Source organism: Mirounga angustirostris, unplaced genomic scaffold (genome assembly GCF_029215605.1).
Source record: "Mirounga angustirostris isolate CCGP_5_RB_7025 unplaced genomic scaffold, mMirAng1.0.hap1 SCAF_4, whole genome shotgun sequence".
NCBI classification, from domain to species: domain Eukaryota; kingdom Metazoa; phylum Chordata; class Mammalia; order Carnivora; family Phocidae; genus Mirounga; species Mirounga angustirostris.
In genome coordinates, this window is record NW_026991712.1 from 85,447,734 (window position 1) to 85,471,109 (window position 23,376).

Below are 23,376 nucleotides of genomic sequence, written 5' to 3' on the forward strand. Positions count from 1 at the left end.
TTAGAGTGAGAAAGAATTAGAATATATGCAGAAACCAGAAAACTGAGAAGTCTAGGGGGCAGATTAAGACAGTTATCCTGTTCATAACCTGTCAGGCTGGGTTCCTCGGATTACTCTTACACACACCTATGCACACAGATACACACTACACATCCTTTGTCAGTTGACCATCATGCCATTCTTACCTAGGTGAGGTTATACTACTTTTCTCTCTCTCTCTCTCTTTCCCCACTGTGCCGTGGCTCAGGACGGGGAAATAAAAGTCAGAAGTAGAAAAAAATGGGGGCAGCTGGCTGGCTCAGTCAGAAAAGCATGTTACTCGTGATCTCGGGGTTGTGAGTTCGAGCCCCACTTTGTGTGTAGAGACTACATAAGTAAAAACTTTTTAAAAAAGAAGTAGAAAAAAATGGATGAAATGCACCTGGTGAGATGAAAATTAGAACCCCAAGGAATAACTGGGAATGGTCACAAAATAAGAAGTTTGAAAGAGGGGCAGTCAATCTACTGAGATATTTGTTGATAGTGGACGGAGGTAATTTTTGTAGGAGGTACTTTTTTAGAAATCTTAAGTTAAAGAATTTGAGGATGGACATAGGGGAGCCTGAGCGAATGAAAGCCTGTCAAATGCCTTAAAACCTTCAGGACACAGGACACTTGTCTTTTCTTCTGCAACCACAGCTGGTCAGTTGGTCTCCTGCAAAGAAGGTGGCTGGAACCTCTAAGTATCCCCTAGATCATTAGAGCTATAGTAAGCATCATCCTCCCTCCCCATTCCTCATTCCCCATACCCCACACCCTCAGGCAGAAGTGACAAAACAGAGACTTCTGAACACATTTATTTGATATGTCAAGTGGAGAGAGGAGTGATTTAGGGTTACTCCCCACTTCTACCTGTGGGGGTGTTCATAAGCCCAGACAGACAGAAGAGCAGCATAGAGCCCATGACCCACTCCCTGGGAAAATGAGACAACCTCCTGTATTGGTTAGGGGAACAAGGTGGGAATAAAAAGCAGGAAGTTGAGAAGTAAAGCTGAGAGCAGGAAGGGCAGCAGCAGAACTGAAGCTGAGGGTTGCTGCAGGAAAACCCCAAGGAGGGTGAAGAAGATATCCTGAAAAGTGGTTAGGGCTGGAAGCAGGGTGTGAACAAGGAGCCAGGCCTGGAGAGAGAAGCAAGACCTACACAGGTTGGGATATCCAGGAAGAGGGCAGAGTGTGCAAAGTCGTGAACGGGCTGTGTTGCAGGGCATACATGGAAAGCAGGGGATTGCTTCTGCAAAAGGGCAAAAAGATTGGAGACTATCCATAAGTAGGGGTTCCCTACGGCTTCTGAACAAATGCAAGTGACTTTGGGACCCACTTGGGGCCCTAGCACAAGTGGCCCTGTGTGTGCCATTCCTATGGATGGGTACACAAGTATCCCCATATGCATGTGAAGTGACCAGGACATGAATGTATGTGTCTATATGCCCAGTCGAGAGAGTACTTACCCTTCCCTGTGAATAAGAGTGCTGTGCTTGTGGACACTTTTTTACCCATGTGTGCGTGCACCGTGCCCAGGAGCACAGGCAAAAGACCTCGATGTCCGTGGTATGTGTGTGAGCTGGTTCTCCCACCTGTCCCATCAAGGTCCTGATCCCCACCCTCCTTGGTTCCTCTCACTCCTCTCAGCGCCCTGGCTCCCCTGGCCCGCCTAGACTCTGGAAGCCCCCTAGCAGGCGGATCTGCTCAGTCTGCATGGAGTGGCGCCTCACCAACTTGCGCTTGGTCCTGGGAGAGCCTGGCGCCCCCGCCTGGGGAGGGGCGGGCAGCGAAGGCGCCCGACCTCCGGGTTGGGGGCGAATGTCGGGGATGGGAGGGTGGGGGCTGACGTTGAGTGGAGGCAGGAAACCCGGCCGCGTTTGCGCGATGTGGTCCAGGAGCAACGTCCCCGAGCCCCTCCGCTCCAGCAGCCCGGGACTCCGCCTCCGTCCGCTCAGCGGAGATACAGCCCCTGGCAGACTCTCCTGGGACTGGCGCGGGGAGGGAGCCGAGCCGGCTGGAGGGAGGGTCAGCGGGGAGGCGCTGTACCGCCGGCGCTCCAGGGACAAGCGGCTGCACTCCGGCGAGTCGGGGCAAATATTTCCGGGGGTATCGAGCTCCACCGACTCCATGCGGCTCAGTTTCTGCCTCAGCCCTGAAGGGGGACCAGACTCCTGAGCTTCTGGCGCAGTGTTTCGGCGAGAGAGAGGACCCCCACCCGTCACTTTCTCCGCCCACGGGGGCGGATCCTCCGGACCTTCCGTGCTGTGACGTCTGGAAAGACGGGGTCGACCGGTCAGAGTCAGGCCGTTGAATTCCGCGGTCAGGCGCTCGATCCCCGGCCTCCCTTCCGCGGGTGGGACCGGTTGAGGAGGAGCCACTAGGCCCCAGGGCTCGGAGTTGAGCCTTTTGAGTGGTTTTGGAGGGTGACGAGGTGGTTTGGGGAGCGGTTCAGAAGGGGAGGGGTCATCAGGGGGCTTAGGAAGAGGGAATTCGAATACGTCCCGCTTCTCCTCTTCTTCCTGAGCGCGAGGGGATAGCAATCCCCGTTCTCCTCCTCCTCCTGCAGCCTGCAGTTGGATTTCGGAAGGCGACGTGCAGACCCCAGGGCTGGGAGGAGCGGGAGCAGGGTCCTCCACCCCCGGGGACGGTGGGGAATTGAGATACTGCCGAGTCTTCTTGGTTCCCGAGGGCGAGGTGTCGGTGGTGATGATGATGACCTCCGTGCCCTTGGCCTTACAGGCGTCTAGCAGCGTGGCAAGGGTCTCGCGGTCCCCACGGTCCAGGGCGTGGACAAGCGCCGAGGCGCCCGCGTGATCTCGCACTGAGGGGTCTGCACCGTGGGCAAGTAGCAGCGAGGCCACGGCGGCGCCCCCACCCCCGGCGCAGGCGTGCATCAGCGCGGTGCGCCCCAGGCGGTCTGCGATGTTGGGGTCCGCGCCTTGCTCCAGGAGGTAGCGTACCATGCGCGCCTTGTTCTGGGGGTCGTCGTAACGGGCCCGACAAGCCGCCATTAGCGCAGTCTCCCCCTGGGCATCACCCTCATTCACGTAGGCGCCTCCCTCCAGAAGCAAACGGGCCAAGCGTAGCTTACCCTGACCCACGGCCCGAAGAAGAGCGTGGCCCTCGGTGTGCAGCATAGCTGCGGCAGGGGCGAGAGCACCAATGGAGCCGGGACTGGGGCCCGCCGAGGATGTCTAGGGACGTGGGGGTGGTGGCTGGCGGAGGCCTGAGGGCTCAGTGGCGAAGCCAATCCCTGCGAGAAAGAGAGAGATCTTATTGACGGATTCAGGCAGGGAAACTGAGGCACCGGTGGAAGGAGACGGCGTGGGGAGATCTCCACGGCACGGCACGGCACGGCACACAGTCCTTCCTCTAACTCATGCCTTTGAGCCGCCCCCTCCCCCCAGCGCATGCCTGAGGAGGTGGGAAGGGTGCACCCGCATTGAAGGACGAGCGCGCGTGCAAATGCGTACGTGCACGCGCAGGGATACCGCACCCCCACCCTCACCCCACGGCTTCTCAGACCTTTCCAGCATCCCCCTTTTCTTAATCGCACTTGGAATACCCCTTTCTAGGATGCTGAACGCCACCCACCCACACACATGCACCCATACATTCACACACAAGTCCCATTCCTAACCTCTTTTAGGTTGCCACAGCCCCAAATATTGAGTGGGGGGAGGGAAGCAGCTTGCATTTGGGACCTAAAACGGGTGGGGGGAGAATTGGGGGTTTCTTTTGCCCCTGCTATGTTCCCCATCACTCCTTGCTCTTTCCCTCCCAGGCGGTGCGCCCAAATAGATACCTGAATGTCCGCAGGATCTCCGCCGGGCCAGGACTGAGGCCAGGGCCATGGGGCAGCCTAGGTGGCGGAGCTGGGCTCCCGGGGGCCCACATGGCGTGGGGAGGGGCACCCGGATTCCCTTGGTGTCAGTATCTGCGCCCGGGCACCGGATCCTGGTCCCTCCTCCCGGTGCGCCCCGGGCAAGGCGCCGGCTCGGGAGGAGAGAAGCTTGGGGGGGGGGGGGCGGAGCTCTGCCTTGCTATTTATAGCCTAGTCTCTGCGGGTGGGGGCGTCGGGCACCAAACCGTTCCCCCACCCATGCACACATAAAGCCTCAAAACCTAGAGGTTCCAATCCTGACTTCTCTCGCTTAGCCGACCTCCCCTCAGCCCCAACAAACCTAAATGTTTCTTAGGAGACTCCTCTGCGACCCAGACTGGGGCCATCCCAATTCTTCGTTGAGCAGAGCCCCATTCTCCGCGCTAGATGTGTTTATGCGCGTCTGTGCGCCAGATCTGACCTGCCACACACAGCACATGGCACACTGTGCAGAGGGGTGGAGAGAGGCGATTGGGATCCACAGCCGGAGTCCATACTGCGCAGAGAGAGCAAGAGATCTGGCTGCCTCCTTGCAGTTTACATGTCAGGGAGAGCTGGAGCCAGACGCAGCGGTACATCCTCACTCCATCTCCGCCCAAACGGAACACACAGCACAGATAAACTTGAACCTCAGATCCCTTGTACAAACCTCAGATAAGTATGAGGAGAATGGATATACTGGGTCATTTTTAGCTACACCAGGTGGCATTCCCAGATGCCTTCTTCCCCATATTCTTGGAGGGGGAGAGGGAGAGAGAAAAGAGGCAGAGAGAAGAGCGAACCTTGTAACACATCCCTTTCTCATTGCATCTCTTTACACTCAGTCTTGCTTAGACTCATTATTTTTCCATGTTGCTTGAAGGTCTCTGTCCAATCGCTCCCTAAGTATTCTCTCTGCCTATCTGTCGCAATCATAATGGGTCTCTCTGCTGCCTGTCTCTGCCTCTCCTTGCCACCTGCCCGGTCTCCATGGTTACCATAGCTTCCATCTGCATATTTTAGGAAGGAGTTTGTGTCCAGCTGGAAGGCATGAGGGGAAGTGGAAGATGAGGGGAAAAAAATCCCAAGGATTTGGAAAACTCACCTGAGATAATTCAGACTGGAAGCCACCAGACACAAGATACCAAAAATAATGTTTCTGGAGAAGGAGGGGGAGAAATATTGCAGGGAAGCTACCCATTTTTACTAGCTACCATTTGTTGGATACTAACTATATGCTAAGTACTTCACATACATTATATCAAATCCTCAGAACAACGCTGTAAGGTAGGAATCTCCTTGTTATAGATGAAGAAACTGAGACTTAATAAAGTTAAGCAAGTTCTCCAAAGCCTCACAGCTCTGTCTCTGTCCTATTCCAAAGACTGCAGGTCTTGCCACTACACCTGCAGCCTTCCAAGTCCAGAGGCTTCACTCCCAGGGCCATTTTCTCTGACACGTGGGACAGTCTTCTTGACTAACTCCTAGCTTTTATCACTACTCTGGATTATTCTTTCCCTCTATTTCTGGGGTTGTTTTTGTGGGGTGTGTGTGTATGAAAGTAGGATTCCTCTCCACCACTGCCCTCCACTCACCCTCGCCACCGTGCTCTCCTTCACCAAGGGCTAGAAGGAGCTGGAAGGCAATAGAAAATGCGGGAAACACTGGGCTTCTGTCCTGCCTCCCCAACTCTGGTTCTCTGATTCTTAATCCTTCCTTCCCCAAACTTTCCTCCCATCTCACAGACATGGCAGCAACCCTTGAGGGGCGGGGGGGGGGGGGGGTAAGAAAATAGAAAAGAAGTATTCATTTATGGTGCTGGAGGGAAGCAGTGTAGGACTAGAGGGAAGGTTGGAGTAATGGAGGGGCCAGGCTGGGAAGCCCAAGTCCCAAAAAGACTCATCCCTAACGAACAACACTTTCATTTATCTGTGGGAGCTTCCTCAACAGAGTCCCTCGGTGAGATCTAAGTGTCAGGTTCCCTCTGTGGACTCTCGCTAGCCAGGAGCTCTCCCATCTGAGATGAGGTCGGAAATAACCGACCCCTGCTTGATTTTGCAACCCCATCTCCCTTCGCGCCGCGCGGGGCTTCCCGAGCCTGGGTTCCGGCTGACTCTCCCCCTCCCTACTTCTCCTCGGCTTCAAGTGGGCGGATCTCCCTCCTCCTCTTCTCCTAGATTGGCCGGGAGAACTCACCAATGGGGAGCTCTGAGAGGCGGACCTACAGCGCCAGCAGCTAGAGGAAGACCAGCAAATTTCAAGTTGGCTGCGACGTGGGCTCTGCGTGGGGGAGGGGCGGCAGGTAAGGCTCCGTCCTGGTGGCTCTGACCTGGTTCTGTCCCTCACCTCCCGATCTAGCTCACCAGGGCCAAGCTGCGAGATAGATAGACAACGCTTTCCGGCAGCCTGTTGGATTTAGCCCCTTCTGGTTTCCTACTCTTCTTTCCCTTTCTCTTCAGGGCTCCCATTGCTGTACTGATTATATACCAGATAACTGCAGTTTTCATTCGTGCATAGGGGAGAGATGTTAAAGCACAAAGTGAGGAAGGCTCACTCTTGTATCTCTGACTCTTTGCTATGGCATCAGCTTCCCCCGAATCTATTTGTATTATTCCCTTGTCTAAGAGTCTGACAAACTCCTGTTATCTATCAGGACTTAGCTGAAATATTACCTCCTACCTGTAGCTTTCCTGGACTATCTTTTTCTTCTTTTTCTTTCTTTCTTTCTTTCTTTTTTTTTTTCTTTTTTTCAGAATTAACCGTTCCCCAGTCTGACGATAGTATTTTATGCATACCTCTCCATTAGAGCCCTTAGCGCGCTCTCTAATGTTTCTGTTCTTCTGAGAATATAAGGTTTTGTAGGCAGGTTCTTGTACCTAATATGAAGTGCCCAATAAAGGTTAATTGAATGGAATTGATTGGGAAGGCAGAGTTTAAACTCCTAACGTAATTGGGGAACAATTAATAAAAGACAAAATACAATACAATACAATATCTAATTAAGATCTCTTAAATTAGTGGTTTGTAATATAATTGCTCCCACAGTCAAGAGAGGGGAGAAAACTAGGAGGACTGGGATGGTAAGGGGAGACTTGATGAATCATAAGGTCTCGCAGTTTGGAAGAGCCCTCAGAAATCATGTATTCATTCATTCATTCATTCAACAGATATTTATTGAGCACCTACTATATGCCAGACATACGCTAGACAATGGGGATCATAGTGAATCCTCTACTTTAGACATGCATCCTTCCTATGATAAACTGTATTTAGTAAATTGTTATCCAGCTTCTATTTTAAAGAGGACTCCCTATCTCACTTTGCAGGTTATTCCATTTTTGGATATTTGTTCTTCAATTAATATCCAACAAATATTCTAAACAAATACATAGCTCAACAAAATGCATTCCTCACTTTCATTGTAAAAGAGGGGGAGCTGTCCTGGTTAGGAACATGGATTTGAATTCCAGTAGCATTCTTAAAAATAAAACCATCCCGGGGCGCCTGGGTGGCTCAGTTGTTTAAGCGACTGCCTTCGGCTCAGGTCATGATCCTGGAGTCCCGGGATCGAGTCCTGCATCGGGCCCCTTGCTCAGCGGGGAGTCTGCTTCTCCCTCTGACTCTCCCCCTCTCATGCTCTCTATCACTCTCTCTCTCAATAAATAAATAAAAATCTTTAAAATAAATAAATAAATAAAAATAAAACCATCCCTTTTGGCTTCTGATTAGAGAAGTAATATACATTTATTCTAGAAAATTTGGAAACACATAAAGGTATAAATCAAAATGCCTATTATTCTAGAAAATTTGGAAACACATAAAGGTATAAATCAAAATGCTTATTATTTCATGAGCATGATCTGGTGATAACCATTATTATTACTTTATTTTATTATTATTATTATTTTTAAAGATTTTATTTATTTTTTTGACAGAGAGAGACACAGCGAGAGAGGGAACACAAGCAGGGGGAGTGGGAGAGGGAGAAGCAGGCTTCCTGCGGAGCAGAGAGCCCGACGCGGGGGCCCGATGTGGGGCCCAATCCCAGGACGCTGGGATCACGACCCCGGCCGAAGGCAGACGCCCAACAACTGAGCCACCCATGCGCCCCCATTATTATTACTTTAATACTTATCCTTTCAATTTCTTTTCTTCATATATACATATATATGTGTATGTGTATCTTATGTAAATCAGGCTATACAACAAATACAATTTTATATCATGTTTCCCTCCACTTTATATTGTGAACTTTTTTTTTACTTTTAAATATTATTTGAAGTCATTTTTCTTTCTTTCTACATAGCGGTCTAAAATGGACATTTGATTTTTTTTGACCATTCATTCTTCGTTGGACCATTTAGGTTATTTCAGAAGTTTTGCTACCATGGATAGCTCTATGATGACCATCCTTGTACTTACATATCTGACAATTTCTTTAGGATAGATTTTTTTAAAGTAGGATTATTGGATTAAGGATATGATGATTTAAGAGGCTGTTGATTCAAGTGGCCAAATTGCTCCCCTGACAGACTGTGTATAAACACAATCCTTCCAATGAGGTATGAGAGTGCCCATCTCAAAAAAAAACTGGCAGTCTGATTATTTTTTAAGTCTTTGTCTATTTGATAAGTAAGTGAAGACTGGTTTTACTAATCATTCTTTTGTCAATTGCCTATTCATGTCCTTTGCACAGTTATTCTATTGGTATTTAATTTTTTTATTTGAATTTCCATGAGTTCTCATATAATGAGGGTTAACTCCTTGTCTTATTTATCATAAATATAGCAAATCCAAAATATTAGAGTACAAATTAGAGTGCTAGAGCCTCAGTCTCTGGATCTCTTTTTTCTCTGTTCACATCTACTCCATTAGGCATTCCAGCCAGTCTCATGGCTTGAAATATCTGTATATTGATAACTCTACAAGAATGTAAGCTCCATTTAAATTCCATGGACACAGCAGTTTTTGTTTGTTTTGCTCGCTGCTATATCCTAGCACTTGGAATAGTACCTGGCATATAACAAGCACTCAGTAAATATTTGTTGAATGAATTAAGATGGTTTTATTATTATTATTCCCATTTATAGATGAGGAAACAGGTTTAGAGATATTAAGTTAATTGCTAAAGGTTGTGTAGCTGGGAAATGACAGAACTGGAATTCAAATCCACGTTCTTAACTGCTACAGGTACTGCCTTTCTGAAATTTGATGTAATGGTTTTTCTGTATGTTTTGTTGAAACTGGCTTCTTAATTTCTACCACAATATAGTTACTAGAGTGAGTATCACGTACATGAGATGTTGTTTGGGGGAAGGAGAGTACAAGGATGAGCTCTAGGGAGGATTGACGATAAGGAAAAGCAGTTTGGGACCAGATTATGGAAGACCCTAAATATCCTCAAGAATTCAGACTCAATCACAATCTTCAATAGAAGAGACACACCGTAGATTCCTGACCTGAGTTGGGTAGAAATGGATGGTTTATAGTTTCCAACCACCAGTTTATTGCCTCAATTAAATAAAATTTTGTCTTCCTTTTACCTCATATCCTTGGGGGTTACTTGGTTAGTGTCTGGAAATGGAATTTGATTTGTCTAACCTCAAAGCTTACAACCTTTTCTTGACTCCTTACTGCTTTGCGATCAAACCAGCTCCCATCCCCACTGCTAGAACTGTGTCTGTCAGGTGGAAGGCTACCTAAACCAGTTGGTTAGCGTGTCCTTTCCCTTGAAAGGGCCTGAAGACATGCTCACAAATTCTTTCTCTTTCTCTAGTGTCCATGAGACATCCTTTCTCCCCTAATATGTTCTTTCAATCAGATCACAGTTTAATCTGTTAACGAACAGCCATTTTTTCCTCACATTTTTTGTTGAACCTTAAACTTTCCAAATTCCTCAGACACATATATTCTACCCTCTCCTTCCTGCTACATATTATTAATCTCATCTACTATTCTGTTGCTATATTTTTAATTTTTAAATTACTATTTTTCTCTTATTAAAAAAGCAATACCTATTCAGTATAGAAAACAAACTTTAAAGTACACATAACCGCCCCCTCCAAAAACCACACAAATCCCATCACCTCAAATTAGCCAACATTAATTTTCGGTATGTATCCTTCAAGAACAACTTTTTTTCATCATAAATGTGTATGTGCATATAAAACAATGTGTATGTGTGTGTTTGACAAAATAGATGACCTTATACATATTTCTAAATCATTTTTTTTCACCAACTAGGGCATTTTGTTGAGCCATATATTTCTTGTTTAGAGTATTTGTTGGATATTAATTGAAGAACAAATATCCAAAAATGGAATAACTTGCAAAGTGAGATAGGGAGTCCTCTTACTAAAGATGTGTAAATAGAAACTGTATAACAATTTACTAAATAAGGTTTATCAGAGGAAGGCTATAAGTCTAGAGTAGAAGATTCACTATAATCCCTGTTGTCTAGCATTGTGTCTGGCATATAGTAAATGCTCAATAATTATTTGCTGAATGAATGAATACATGATTTCTGAGGGCTCTTCCAAACTTGAGACCTTGTGATTCATCAAGCCTCCTTTCACCATCCCAGTCTTCCTAGCTTTCTCCCTTCTCCCATCTTATTTAGGGTACGTACCCTTACTAGCAACGTAATTTAATATTGTTGATGTTGACCTTGGTCACCAGACTGAGGTAGTGTTTGTCCAGGTTCTCCACTGTAGAGTTACTCTCCCCTTTCCTAAGTTGAATTAGACAAAATTCCTTATACATCACCCACACTTAGGGAGTGGAAAGTTATACTCCCCCTCTTCAGGGTGGAGTCTACATAATTTATTTGAAATTCTACATGAGAGGTTTGTCTTCCCCCCTCCCATGTATTAACTTATTTAATCATTTATTTATATCAGTGTGGACTCATGGATATTTGTTTTATACTATGGGGTTATAATCTAATACTACTTTATTTTATTGCTCAAATTCTTCCAGCTTTGGCCATTGGGAGCTTTTTCGGTTGACTCTTATGCCCTTTTGACATAGCCCCACTGATGTGTGTGTGTGTGTCATTGTTGTGAGTACTTCTTTGCTTTCTGGCGCGAGAAGATGCTTCCAGCTCACGTTATATATTTCCTGCCCCAGCCCTAGAACCAGCCATTTCTCCAAGAAGCCCTGGTTCCTTTTGTTGGAAAATGGTATTAGAAACCAAGATCTGGCTGCTAGATGTGCTCTTTGTCACTGGAATATCATTTCTTGCAAGTTTCATTTTCACTTGATAACTTTATCCTCCATCCTATCTGCCTCTGACTGGCCCCTCAAGATTGATGACAAGAAGCAAAGTTCAGTTCAGTAGCAGAAGGAACTTTCAGTTCGTCAGAGTTGATCACTATGGGATGGGCTGCCTTGGGAGAGAATGGACACCCTCTCTCCAGGAAATGCCACTGGAATTTAAATGACTAATAACTTACAGAGTGGAGTACTGCATTGGGAGGGAATTTAGACTAGGTAATTCTATCGGTCCTTCCAATTCTAAGATTCCATGCTTCTAAGCTGTATTTAAAAAAAAATAAATTGATTGTAATGGTTCTCCTCACTCCTACCTCCCACCACTGACAGTGAGACTAATGACTTATCCCTGTGCCCCCACAGTGCCTGGCACACTACCTTTTCCATAGTAGATGCTTAGTGAATGTTTTGCTGAAAGTCATTGCATTGGATTGCCCTGGGGCTTGGTTGGGTGTGGAAAGTCAGGGAGAGAAAGAATTCAAAGATTATTGGAGATATGCAGATGGTGACAAATATCAAATTATCTCGGGGATGGAGGGAAGTTTTATCCAAGGGTCTAATCACTCCCCCCCTTCTCTTAAATTTATTTGAGAAAGAGAGAGAGAGTGAGGAGGGCCAGAGGGAGAAAGAGAATCCAAGCAGACTCCCCACTGAGCGTGGAGTCAGTGCCGGGGCTCCATCTCACGACCCTGAGATCATGACCCTGTGATCATGAGCTGAGCCGAAATCAAAAGGCGGACGCTTAACCCACTGAGCCACTCAGGCACCCCCACTTTCCCTTTTGTTCTACAATTACACTATGCTGCAATTATCTGTCCTGTTGGGACCATGTCTCATCCACGTCTGTATTTCCAGAAATACCCTGCCTGGTACAATGCCTTCCCCATCAAAATTTGTTGAATTACACTGGCTCTTTGGGTCCTAAGGAGAAAAGATTGAGTGCCTTGTACCTCTCTGGCTTCCCATCATTCTACTATACTTTTCTTTTTGTTTTTGTCTTTATCAGGTTTTTCTCACTGGATCACTGAATACTCAGGCCCCCTCCACCATGGCCAGTCGGGGTGGGGGCCGGGGTCGTGGCCGGGGCCAGCTGACCTTCAACATGGAGGCTGTGGGCATTGGGAAGGGGGATGCTCTGCCCCCACCCACCCTGCAACCTTCTCCACTCTTCCCTGTGAGTGTCTGTCCCCCTTGTCTGTCCCTGGCTGACAGTATATGATCCTGGATTCCTCGTGGGCCACCATAACACTCATATTGCCCCTGCCTGTCTCTATGCTTCCAACTCACATGGGATGTTTTCCAGGCAAAGTAGTTTCTTACACTCCCAGCTCCCCAGCTTTCAAAATGCTGTATTGCTTCCCCCATTTTTCTTTGGCCCCCTGGTCAGTGGGAGCATTGGATTGAACTGGGGGGAGAGTCCCTTCTAGGTTTGTACTCTAGTGTTTTTTTTCCCCTGGACTGACCACTGCCCCGCTTCCTTAGCCCTTGGAGTTCCGCCCAGTGCCCCTGCCCTCAGGAGAGGAAGGGGAGTATGTCCTGGCGCTGAAGCAGGAGCTGCGAGGGGCCATGAGGCAGCTCCCCTACTTCATCCGGCCAGCTGTCCCCAAGAGAGGTCAGTTGGAACACGAGCATCATGTTCTGAGCACCTTTCATGAGTAGTGCCCTATACACGGCACCACTGGGGGCCTGAGAGGCCAGGAGAGGTGCAGGAAGCTCACTGTCTAGCTGGGGAGATCATAACAATTATCCCCGCCTTTGAAATGCAGTCTAGTATCCGTGGTTTGTTCTGAGTCTCACGACAGTCTGGGGATAGTAAGAGGTTAAGCATCATGGTGCTCATTTCTTAGGTTTAAATGGAATATATCAACATGGTTAACAGGTCGGATATTACAGGCACCAAACAATCAGAAGGGAGGCTGACGCTGGGTGTCTGAGAAGCCCTCCTAAGGTTAGCAGGATTCTGGAGAGGCCAAGGAGACCAGGAGGAACCAGAGAAGGGGAGTCATTGGGAGGCTTGGGATAGTGGATATTTACCAGCTGGTGTGGAAGTGCAGTGTTTGAGTGTATTGACAAACAGTGCTTTCCAGTTGAAGCCTTAGAAGCTGAAGCTCAGAGGGATGAAAGACTTGCCTGGTAGCCCCATTAACAAAGAGTAAAGGGAAGACTTGAACCCTGATCTCTTGCTCTTTAGTGTACTTTCCAATGTACCACACTACCTCTCAATATGGCCATGCCTTTGGGTTAAGGGAGATGACAAAAACAAAAATTTGGTGTGGCAAAGTGTTGAAGGTCCTCATGGAAGCTGAGCCCCTGGGCTCTGGGTTTGGGGTGAAGGAACAGACAATGCCTAAGTATTGAGAGGGCTGGGCCCTCAGGAACAACCCTCTTCCGGGGCTCTGAAAGGATAAAACTTTGACCCTTGGCCTCTGACCCCTCAGATGTGGAGCGTTACTCAGACAAATATCAGATGTCAGGGCCGATTGACAATGCCATCGATTGGAACCCTGGTAGGTGATGGGCCCTTTCATTGACTGCCCTTTTTTTAAATCCTCAAGATGCCACAAACCACCAACCCGCCCACCTTTCTCTGTTCCTCCCTCCACTCTACTCAGTATGTACAAACTGGAGCCCTAGATGTGCTCCAGAACACTCTCCGACTCTCCCCGAAAACCTATTAAATAGCCCCACTTTCCTAGAGGCATCCAAGCCACAGTTTTGTTCTAAGCAACTTTGACCCAACCCCTTCCTTCCTCACCATTACCTGTCTCTTACCTCTCCTTTAAAACCAGTTATTCATAGGAGACCCCAGGCAGAGTCTTACTGACTTTTATGTTCCTGCTGTTCCCAGATTGGCGACGTTTACCCAGGGAGCTAAAGATCCGAGTGCGGAAGCTACAAAAGGAACGTGAGTGTATCTGGGAAAAGGAGGCAGAAGAGAGATTTCCTTCATCAGCTGGAGGGCCAGAGTCTGTGGGTGGTCTTGCCTGCCCTCCCAGTTCCTACCCACTCCACCCAGTATTGTAGCTGGATGCCATGGTGGCCACATGAGGGCAGCAGAGTGACATCGTCTGTGCGAGAGGGCGGGGTAGAAAGCTAATAAGGAAGTTTGCTCTCTGATGGTTCACCTTTTGATTCCTTGACCAGGGACCACCATCCTGATTCCCAAGAGGCCCCCTAAGAACACAGAAGATAAGGAAGAAACAATACAGAAACTAGAGGTAAGGAGGAAATGTGCACAGAGACCACCTGGACCCCAGACCCGTGCCCCGTCCTTTGGCCCATGTGTGCTTCATTCTTTCCCTTCTCTGAACTGAGTCTGAGTTTCTTCTTCTATTCATCTCCACATAAGACCCTGGAGAAAAAGGAGGAAGAAGTGACTTCAGAGGAAGATGAGGAGAAAGAAGAAGAAGAAGAGAAGGAAGAGGAAGAAGAAGAGGAGTATGATGAAGAAGAACATGAAGAGGTGAAAGAGCTCTCCTTCCAACCTCAGTTCCCATCTCTTCCTCATCAGCTCTGGGGGTCTCAACCCCACGCACCAGGGATGTTCCCTCTAGAGGGTTGGAGAGCCGAAGGAGATGTGCCCTGGAGGATCGTGCCCTCCATTTCATGTGTCCCTAGGCTCTTCTCAAGAGCAAACTGCAGCCAAAGGGACTTCCCAGGCCTGAGATGGTTTCATGGGGAGGGGAGGGGCCTGACACACCGGGAGGAAGGACAAGGCCGAAAGCAAGCCTGACTTTGATTTCTTTTTGTTCTGTTTCAGGAAACTGATTACATCATGTCGTATTTTGACAATGGAGAGGACTTTGGGGGTGACAGTGATGACAATATGGATGAGGCTATATACTGACAAAGGACCCTGAACAGCACCCTGGACCTTTGGATCTTTCTGGTTTAAGATACAGAGAGTAACTGTCCCTATTATTTGGTTTTGTGGGCAGGCAAATCATTTGCTTAGAGCCCAGATAAACTGTTTGGCCCTGGAGATAGGAATGGACAGTGATGACAGAGCTCCCTTAAAGGGCCAAGGACCAATGTCTTAATTGTATGAAAGAAAGAAAGAAGGGTCAAAGAAATACTGGAGTTGTTAGAGCTGAGAGAGCTGTACATAAGCCCCCACCCACTTTTTTATAGTGAAAGATAATCGGGGGTGTGTGCAGTTAGGAGGAGTAAGGCCAGCTTTATATTTTTAAATAAAATGTTTTTATCTGCCTCTCTGTCCAGGGTGAGGCCTGGTGGGAGAGGCCTGGAGGAAAAAAGGGAGTGCCTAGCTGAGCCATTCTTTCCTTACCCATCAGAGTCCAATGTGACACTGGGTGGGGGTTACAGCCTTCCTGTCCTTTACCCCTTCCCTCCACTCCCATGGTGAGACACATACTTCCATTCTAGCCCTGCCAGAGAACATTCAGGAACTCATCTATGAGGCTGCTCAGAGTGAGGAGTAGAGAAGAACAGCCCATGTCCTGAAGACCAGTTGGCTTCCGAACCTCTGGTCCTCAGGCCACGGGACATGGATTGTCTGTTTTCACATGTTTCACAAGGACACGGGCCCTCTCTTTCCCACACTTGACCTTGATCTTGTCCTTGTTTACAAGGAAAGATTACAGCTATTTTTGTGAGAGAGAGTCAAGAAAGCCAGGTGCAGGGAGGGAGTAGGGAGGAGGTGCTGATTGTTCCTCAGCACACACCCTCTTCCAGGCCCCCCGGGGACTCCACATTGAAAGATGGGTTTGTGCAAGAGGAACCCCCATTCTCCACTTCCAGAAGCTGCTTTGTGGCTGAGTTGCAGTTTCCCTTTTGGTTCTTCCTTTGTGGAATTTAGGTAGACTTTCTCACTCCCTTCTTGGAGTAGAGGGGGTAGGCGGTATCGCTTTACAGGAAGTATGGAGGGTGGGGAGGAGGGGAGTGACTTAGGGACACTCAGCTCTGAGAGATGCTTTCTCGCCCACACAGCTCTCCCTGGGGTGAGGTCACTTCCCTAGGCTCTGATTGGCTTCCAAGGAAGCCCTCGATGAGCTGATTGGTTCCAGCCACTTGGCATGCAACAGTCACGGGCGAGCTGCGTGTCCAGAATAGGGACTGAATAAGGAAGCAGGCACGGATAGCTGGGATGCTGTCATAGCGACCCTACGAAAACATTTGAAAGTCATGAAGAGGGGGTGCAAGAGAACCTCCAAGAAATTCTCCAAACACATTCAGGCAGGCAGACTGAATTCCATATACCGCATCAAGTGATAGAGACTGGCAATCTCGTGTTCGATCTTTCTGACCCCATTGTAAAAAACGAATAGGGACTGTGACTTCGTTGAGGGAAAGCACCTTGAAAGCCTGGTTTGGCTGTGGTAATAGGTGTTAAGGTAGAGGCAGTCAAGAGAACAGAGTAGGAAGCAGGAATTGAAAGAGAACAGTCCAGAGTTATTGAGCAATTTGATTGGTGTATTTCCTTTTCTAGCTCTCCAAGGTGTTAAGTGCATGGAATGGTGGGAGAGGAGCCGTGGGCCTGTCACTGGGGTTTCCCATAGTCAGACTTTAGCTGGTGATTGTGGCTGTGGAGAAATCAGGAAGAAACAAATGTAAAAGACACTGAAAAATCTCCTTTTGCCTCCTGTCCCCCTCCCCAACATATACCAGTCCTAACCTGATCAGCTATATCTGTGTCTATGTTGGGGGCACAGCCAGCCCCCCAGATCCCTGGGACCTTAAAAGAGTGAGAATAAAGAAGATTCTAGACAGAAAGTAGAGGAGGACTGGAACACACTCCTGCTCCCACCACTATATACATACATCTTTTCCCATGAAATGGGAGAAAGGAGGGCAAAGGTTAGAGTGACCACTTGGGTTCCGTTGTACTGCCTCAAAAACAAAGCATTAGAAAGATCAGACCATTCTTGGATTCTTTCCTATCTGGCGCCCTGCCACTCTTGGCAGGTGACCTTGCTCAACAAAGCCAGAGACATGGGATCTAGCCGCTTCCCCAGATTCCAGAACAGTTCCAGGCAGAGTTAGACTGTTTCCATTGACCTCTCTCCTACTTTCCATAGGTTCCATCGGGCAGGCTGAGGCTGAAGCTTAAGGTCCAGTAACCAGTCACAACTCCTTATATCTCTGGAGGACCACCTGAGAGATTAGAGGTTGAGGGTCCGTCTGCAAACATTTAGAGAGGACCCACACGGTGCTCACTCAGCCCTGTGCTACCTGCCTGCTAGGGCCTGCTTATGTTGAGCAGATTGCTCTCTGGCAAGAATCCTACCCTTCCCTATCCTATGTTCCATCCGTAGGTTCTGGTCCCCTCCCACTGTGGGCAGGAAGCTTGAGAGTGGGGTCTTGCAAACTTCACAGGGACTCAAGTGGTTTGAGGGACAGCTGAATGGAAAACCTGGATGCAACATGTTATTTAGAAGATTGGGAGTGGAGACCCACAATTGGAAGGTCAGATATCGGGTGGATAGGGCACCCCTGGTTTAGTGAGGAAGAGACAATGATTTCCCTCAATTCATTTTTATTGCTGTTTGAACTTTGAAAGGAAGGAAGGGTGGCCTGTAGGCGGGGGCTGGTTGAGAACTAAGCCAAAGGGAAGGGCTGCTGTCTCAACTGAGCAAAGCACTAGTTATGGGTATATGTTTATGGAGTTACAGGTTACGGAGTTTCACCACCCCACAGCCTTGTGCCCTTGGGAAAATCATGACAAGTCTGCAAGCTTCAGCTGAGACGGAATTTGGATTAGAGATCCACTAGGAACCCTTCAAGCCTACGTTGATCCACCTGCAGGAGTCTAAATGGTTTTGAGAACAAAAGTCAGGACATGCCCAGCTTTTGCTGAATTCATTCCATCTTCTGGATTTCCCCACCTATTTTCAGCTTGGGCAAGCTAAAGATACCTCAGGCATGCAGCCAGTCCTTTCCAAGAAACTGCCTAAGCCCCAGTAGCAGGAGGATTAGCAATTCTATCAACTATCAAAAGAGGTGACAGCCCCTGCATCAGAGTTCAAGGTCACAGTCTGCAGGTCAGGACTCACATCAAGCAGTTTGGATGCTGACTGAGGAAGGGGCTGGTGGGGGGTGGGGGGTGCTTCTTCATCTCCCGTCTTATATCATGTCTGGCCAGAGGACAGAGAAATGAGCTAGAAAAGAATAGCCCAGTTAGCTGATCTGGCCAGACCAGTGGTAACCCCTTCTCCATTGACCTTTCCCCAGCTGAGCCTCACTATCTCCTCAAGGTCATCTGGGACCAGAGAGCTGAAAATAAGAAGTTCTAGGATCACCTCAGAAAGGCCTTTGCTTTATCTCCAACAGAACTTAATTTGCTGTTTTGTATCCTAAAGGGAAGGGAGGTTCCCCCGGCCACCCTAATGGGACTCAGTGGGAAGACAGTGATCCAGCCCTAACTGCAGGACCTGAGAGGCTAAGGCCCAAGACTTTTAAGACCCTTTTTTAGGTCCAAGGATTCCTCAGACCCAGGTCTGACCAATGCAGGGAGAGGCTATGTCGCCATGACCTTTGGGTCTGGGACTAGTCCCCATTCTCAAACTCCTCCTCCTCCCTGGATCCTCAGCTATGAGATGGGCTTCCCAAAACTTGGACCCCTGCCTCTCCCTAATCTTCCCCATCCTGTGATTCCATTTCTCTTGGTATACATGGTTAGTGGAAAATATCCAAATCCTGTCTTTGACGTTCTTTGTTACATTCAGGGCAGCGTTGAAAGTCCTGGAATAGGAGGGAGATTAGTTAGACCTGTCTGCCTTACCAAAGAGGATGGGGGAATAAACTCACCCAAGTCAGGAACACAGATCTGGCGTATATCCTATCTTGGGGAGAGAAGAGATGAAATCCCATTTGGACAGGGAAAGGAGCCCTGGTACTCATCCTCCTTCTGCTCTTCTATGGTGGGAGATGTAGCCATTCTGGAAAGAAGATTCCCTCATCTAAGGAGGTCAAGGCAACTCTTTTACTTCATTTTTCTGAGGCAGGGGAGGTAAGAGGAAGTGAAACAAAGATGGGCTCAGTGGGAGAAAGGGCAAATGCTGACCAGCCCTTTTCTCAACCCTCCGCTTCCTGTCTCCAAGCCTCTCTCCTGGCCCCTAGACAATCTTTCCCGTCTGACCATACTTGGCTGCTCTTAGCCCCTCACGTCTCCTTACTTGGCCTGGCTCCTGTTTTGAGACTTGCTTTTCACCCCGAGCCACCACTCTAACACCTGTCCAGAGATATCAGGGATGTCTACAAATTTCCCAGGAGCTGGACTGGGCCAGGTCAGGAGGTGTGACTTGGGGCCAGAAAGAGCTTATCACTCACTCATTCTTAGCGTCTTTCATATTCTTTTCTGCTTGTTGACTCTCTCTCCGTGTCTTTCTTTCCATGTCTCTCTGTGCCTTCTTGAGCATTGTGGTGCCTAACTTGGGTTAATTATGGGTGATGTAGTGAGGAATTTTTGGATTTACAGAAAACACACAGTACATCTTCCAGCGTTTCAATTTTACTTTTAAGATTTGGTGGAGGAAGATAAAATTATTTTTATGCTAAGCTACACAAATATACTGTGCAGTATAAATCGAAATTTGCACTTTTTAAACATAAAATAGGTACTTCAACAACATTTTTGGCTTCTTACAGGTGACTTTGGAATGTTCCAGAAGCCCTGGGGAAAATGGTTCATTCTCCCGATCTTAGGGGTCCCGCAGAGGAAATATTTGAGAAGCTCTCCTTAAAGGAAACAACTTAAGACAAACCTAAACACCAGACAGGAGTCAGGCAGGTATAAAGGGGTGAAGCAGGGGAGTGTGATACCGCAGGGAGTGGTAGAAGCTGGCAAATGAGAGCCCTTCAGCTCTCGCAGGTGGACGCCATGAAGGAATGTGGACTGCTTGTTACCAAATATAACTGCTTTTTAAAAGAAGCCAGAACAGTAGCTTTTGGTGAAATCTGGTTTTTAGATCTTTACCACCAATTCAAATTTTTAGGAAGAAACTGTACAGGTTTCGAAATGTCTGCAAGCTGATTCCACCAATGGCCCCCTGGTTTGCTGCCCCTGACCCCAACTAAGATTTCTTCTACTTTCCAAAGATATATGAGGCTCATCTGGGCTTTCAAGATCTCAAATTCTGTTCCCAAGAGTTGAGGGCAGTGAGGTGCGTGAAGTTGCAAGGGGGGAATTTGGATACAGGATAGCTTGAAGAGCTAAGACTGAAGAGAAGCCTCTGGGTGCCACTGACAGGCTTCTTTCTCCAAGCAAAGCAAAGCAGCCTTACCACCCTTTCCTTGATCTACCTTGATCCTTGAGCTAAAAAGATCTTGGGGTCTTGAACAGAGAGCAAAGTCTCCTTAGAGTTGGAAGGTAAGACAGGCATGAAAAACCAGAAACGGAGTGAAATGGGAGAACGGGAGACAAAGGAAGGATTCACTGTGAATCTGGGTAGATGAAGGAGGAAGTCAGAATTTAGAGAGGTGAAGTGGACAAGGAGGGTCTTCAGCCACAGAACCGTATAAGGGAAACATAACTCTCACACCCCTGACCCCCACCTTCCCTCCCAACAACTGAAATCCTTCTGTCCATCTGTCCAGAAAGTTAAAAATATCCAAGCTGGGCACCCAGCCCTGCCAGGACATTTCCAAGAACCTGTTTACCGACCGTTTGATTGACTTAGAGAGGTAGTTAGCACCTCCATCACCCCCACAAAGAAGGAGAATGGACCTTGCTTGACACCCCAGGACCCAAGGCACATCAGAGCCACAGTCCTGGACCCACGCTTTTTCTGTTCTCCTCCTCCTCCCATCACTCCTGTTGCCTAGAGATGACCAATCAGCTAGGAGTCAGAAAAATCCCAGCCTTCAGAGTCTGTTCGTTCTTTTCTCCTTACAGAAAGGGCCCAGGAAAGAATACAGCAGGGTCAAGCCAAGGGAAAGGTCAAGACAGGACAGAAATGGCCAATATCAACTAAACTGGGCCTCAACAAAGGGCTCACCACTAGCTTTTGTGCCGCTCGGTCTAGTCCACTGCAGGAAAGAAAACCAAATGAGATGCATTACCTTCAAATAAGGAGTCTGAGAGTTCTTTGCAGTGTCACATCGTCTGCCCAGCATTCCCTGCTCCCCAGTTTATGACTCTCAGTGGTGGGGAGCTTTCCCCTGAAGTTGTATACTGAAAAATTAAGACAGCTCATTTAATTTCCAGAGGGTGACAGGGTTAATCCAGAGGCCTGTGAAGCACTCTGGGAGTATGAAAGAGAAACCCCTAGTGCTCCCTGAGCTATACCGTGAGATGCTGGCAGTGTGCGGAGGGCTGGTCCTGGTCTGGAGATGGGAGTCCCGACCCCTCCCCTACCACAATCAACTCCAGGCTGCGTCAGCTGCCATACATGGACTTCTCAGACTGTTTTGTTCCCTTAACACAGGAAGGGAATCAAGAGGAGCAGAGAGAGAATGGCCCTACTTCTGCTAGGTCACAGAGGAAGAACAATTTTGGAGACATGCCTGGAACTGAACTAGTCAAGGTGGTGGTGGATAGGCCTCCTCTTTTATTTTAGATAACAAGCACTTGTTTGCCATTGTTCTAACACTTCACATTTATTTTTAAAACCCTCACAACAGTCTTCTGAGGTAGGTATTATTATTATCATCCCCCATTTCACATATATCAAACTGTAGCTCTGAAGGCTTAAACAAGTTGCCCAAGCTTGAACATCCTGTTAAATGGTGGAATTAGGATTGGGGTTTAGATAGTTTGACTCCACACTATATTATTTCTCCTTAATAGTATAGGAAGGCTGATCTCTGAACTTTTTCTAGGCTCTAGACTCACCTATTGGGCCAGGACTTACAGCCCTGGATCTGCAGCCCCTCTGCAGGGTGGTTTTCAACTTTGGAAATGGAGGTGGATGAGGGGTAAGAATAGAGAATGAGACAAAAATGTCTGCTTTTCTAGTCCAGAACTATTGAGGTCAGAGTGCTTGGGACGGGGGTTCCAGCCATCGGAGGGTCAGTAAAATATTTTCCATATCTACCTCATGTATTCCATCACCTAGAGATAGATAATCCAAGGAAAGCGCTAGGAAGGGGTCTGTAGGCTGTTGAGAGAACTGGACAAAACACACTCCTTCACCCCATTCCATACCCTTCAGCTCCTACGTGGTTATTTCTGTTGACCAAGTGCTCGGACAGATCTTTCCACACTTCTCCCTCCCAGAGGCTCAACCCAAATCACACCCTTTTTAGTCTGTTCAGGGGAATCAAGGTAGCCAAGGACCCTAGTTGTGGAAGTACCTGCCCTTTTCTTGTTTATTTTACCTTTTCTAGTTCTTTTCACCCTTTAGATTGTTTTCTTGCTGTCTTCTCTCAGATCTTCATATACCAGATTGGACCTAATGAGTAAATGATACTAAGAACTGGACCTCCTCTAATGGCTGTACATGTAGATTTTGGCTCTTTAAAAATTAAAAGGCATATGGGGCACCTGGATGGCTCAGATGGTTGGGCGTCTGCCTTCGGCTCAGGTCATGATCCTGGGGTCCTGGGATCGAGTCCTGCATCGGGATCCCTGCTCGGCGAGGAGTCTGCTTCTCCCTCTGCCTCTGCCTCTCTCTCTCTCTCTCTCTGACTCTCATGAATAAATGAATAAAACATTAAAAAAAAATTAAAAGGCATATGAAAAGAGCACAGGAAAGGGTGGCCCCAAATCTACCCAGTTAAGTGGGGAAACAGCTGGGCCAGTACCCAAGGAAGTGTACTTAAAGGAGCCTATATGCAGAAAATGTCCTGAATAAGGTAGAAGCTGTGTGTGGAAAAGGAAAAGGACGTCTGAGTGGAGCCTTTTGCGGTCTAGGGGAAGGATGAGTTTCCTCTGAGCAAATAGCTTCCTTCCTTCCCATATTTTGCTACCCTGTTCAATATGACCATCACTAGTTTCACAAGGAGCTAATTAAATTTAAATTAAACAAAAATAAAAATTCAGTTCATCAGTCACACCACCACATTTCAGAGCTCAATTGCCACGTGAGGCTAATGGTTACTGTTTTAGTGAACTTAGAGAACATTTCCATCATCCCAGAAAGTTCTACTGGGCAGTGCTGAATTTGAGGCTTGCCGTATCAGGAGGAGATGCATATGCTCTTGCTGTTAGAGAATCAGATCTCTAACAGAATTTAGGCATAAGTTATCTCCCCTCTCCCTGCTATCCTCTTCTCCTATCTTGTCCCATTAGCCAGGCCCTTTACTCCAACAGCCAGGCTTTC

At 47.8% G+C, this 23,376-nt stretch overlaps 2 protein-coding genes across 9 annotated transcripts; one reads left to right on the top strand and one right to left on the bottom strand.

Annotated features, from left to right (window-relative positions):
* Positions 1-820: 820 nt before the first annotated feature.
* ANKRD34A (ankyrin repeat domain 34A) lies at positions 821-21,769 on the bottom strand. 6 transcript variants are annotated; one of them, XM_064588409.1, is made up of 5 exons: positions 18,923-19,129; positions 4,206-4,400; positions 3,662-3,725; positions 3,113-3,274; positions 821-2,996 (listed from the first exon to the last, which is right to left on the bottom strand). In XM_064588409.1, the coding sequence occupies exons 3-5, from the start codon at positions 3,716-3,718 to the stop codon at positions 1,665-1,667; spliced, it is 1,551 nt and encodes a 516-aa protein (XP_064444479.1). In that variant the 5' UTR covers positions 3,719-3,725; positions 4,206-4,400; positions 18,923-19,129; the 3' UTR covers positions 821-1,664. The 6 variants fall into 6 exon arrangements, with proteins under 6 accessions (XP_064444479.1, XP_045752719.1, XP_064444481.1 ...); XM_045896763.2 differs by lacking the exon at positions 4,206-4,400; XM_064588411.1 differs by having other exon boundaries at positions 821-3,274.
* On the top strand, positions 2,837-15,365 carry POLR3GL (RNA polymerase III subunit GL). Of its 3 annotated transcripts, none has more exons than XM_064588413.1 (8): positions 2,837-2,972; positions 6,061-6,185; positions 12,162-12,329; positions 13,594-13,662; positions 14,004-14,060; positions 14,300-14,373; positions 14,505-14,618; positions 14,916-15,365. In XM_064588413.1, exons 1-8 carry the CDS (start codon positions 2,944-2,946, stop codon positions 15,000-15,002), a joined length of 723 nt encoding a protein of 240 aa, XP_064444483.1. In that variant the 5' UTR covers positions 2,837-2,943; the 3' UTR covers positions 15,003-15,365. The 3 variants fall into 3 exon arrangements, with proteins under 3 accessions (XP_064444483.1, XP_045752725.1, XP_064444484.1); XM_045896769.3 differs by lacking the exon at positions 2,837-2,972 and adding an exon at positions 12,638-12,767; XM_064588414.1 differs by lacking the exons at positions 2,837-2,972; positions 13,594-13,662 and adding an exon at positions 12,638-12,767 and having other exon boundaries at positions 6,062-6,185.
* Positions 21,770-23,376: the final 1,607 nt, after the last annotated feature.

What these genes read in the sequence shown, in the direction of transcription:
- POLR3GL (XM_064588413.1), top strand. Translation starts at nt 2,944, where the DNA reads ATGTTGGGGTCCGCGCCTTGCTCCAGGAG. An exon ending in GCGTGGGGGAGGGGCGGCAG is followed by an intron (nt 6,186 to 12,161) that starts GTAAGGCTCCGT and finishes TGTCTTTATCAG; the next exon opens with GTTTTTCTCACTGGATCACT. An exon ending in AACCTTCTCCACTCTTCCCT is followed by an intron (nt 12,330 to 13,593) that starts GTGAGTGTCTGT and finishes CTGACCCCTCAG; the next exon opens with ATGTGGAGCGTTACTCAGAC.
- ANKRD34A (XM_064588408.1), bottom strand. Translation starts at nt 19,015, where the DNA reads ATGAGTACCAGGGCTCCTTTCCCTGTCCAAATGGGATTTCATCTCTTC. An exon ending in GATCTGTGTTCCTGACTTGG is followed by an intron (nt 3,275 to 18,922) that starts GTGAGTTTATTC and finishes TCTTTCTCGCAG; the next exon opens with GGATTGGCTTCGCCACTGAG. An exon ending in TCTTCGGGCCGTGGGTCAGG is followed by an intron (nt 2,997 to 3,112) that starts GTAAGCTACGCT and finishes GACGACCCCCAG; the next exon opens with AACAAGGCGCGCATGGTACG.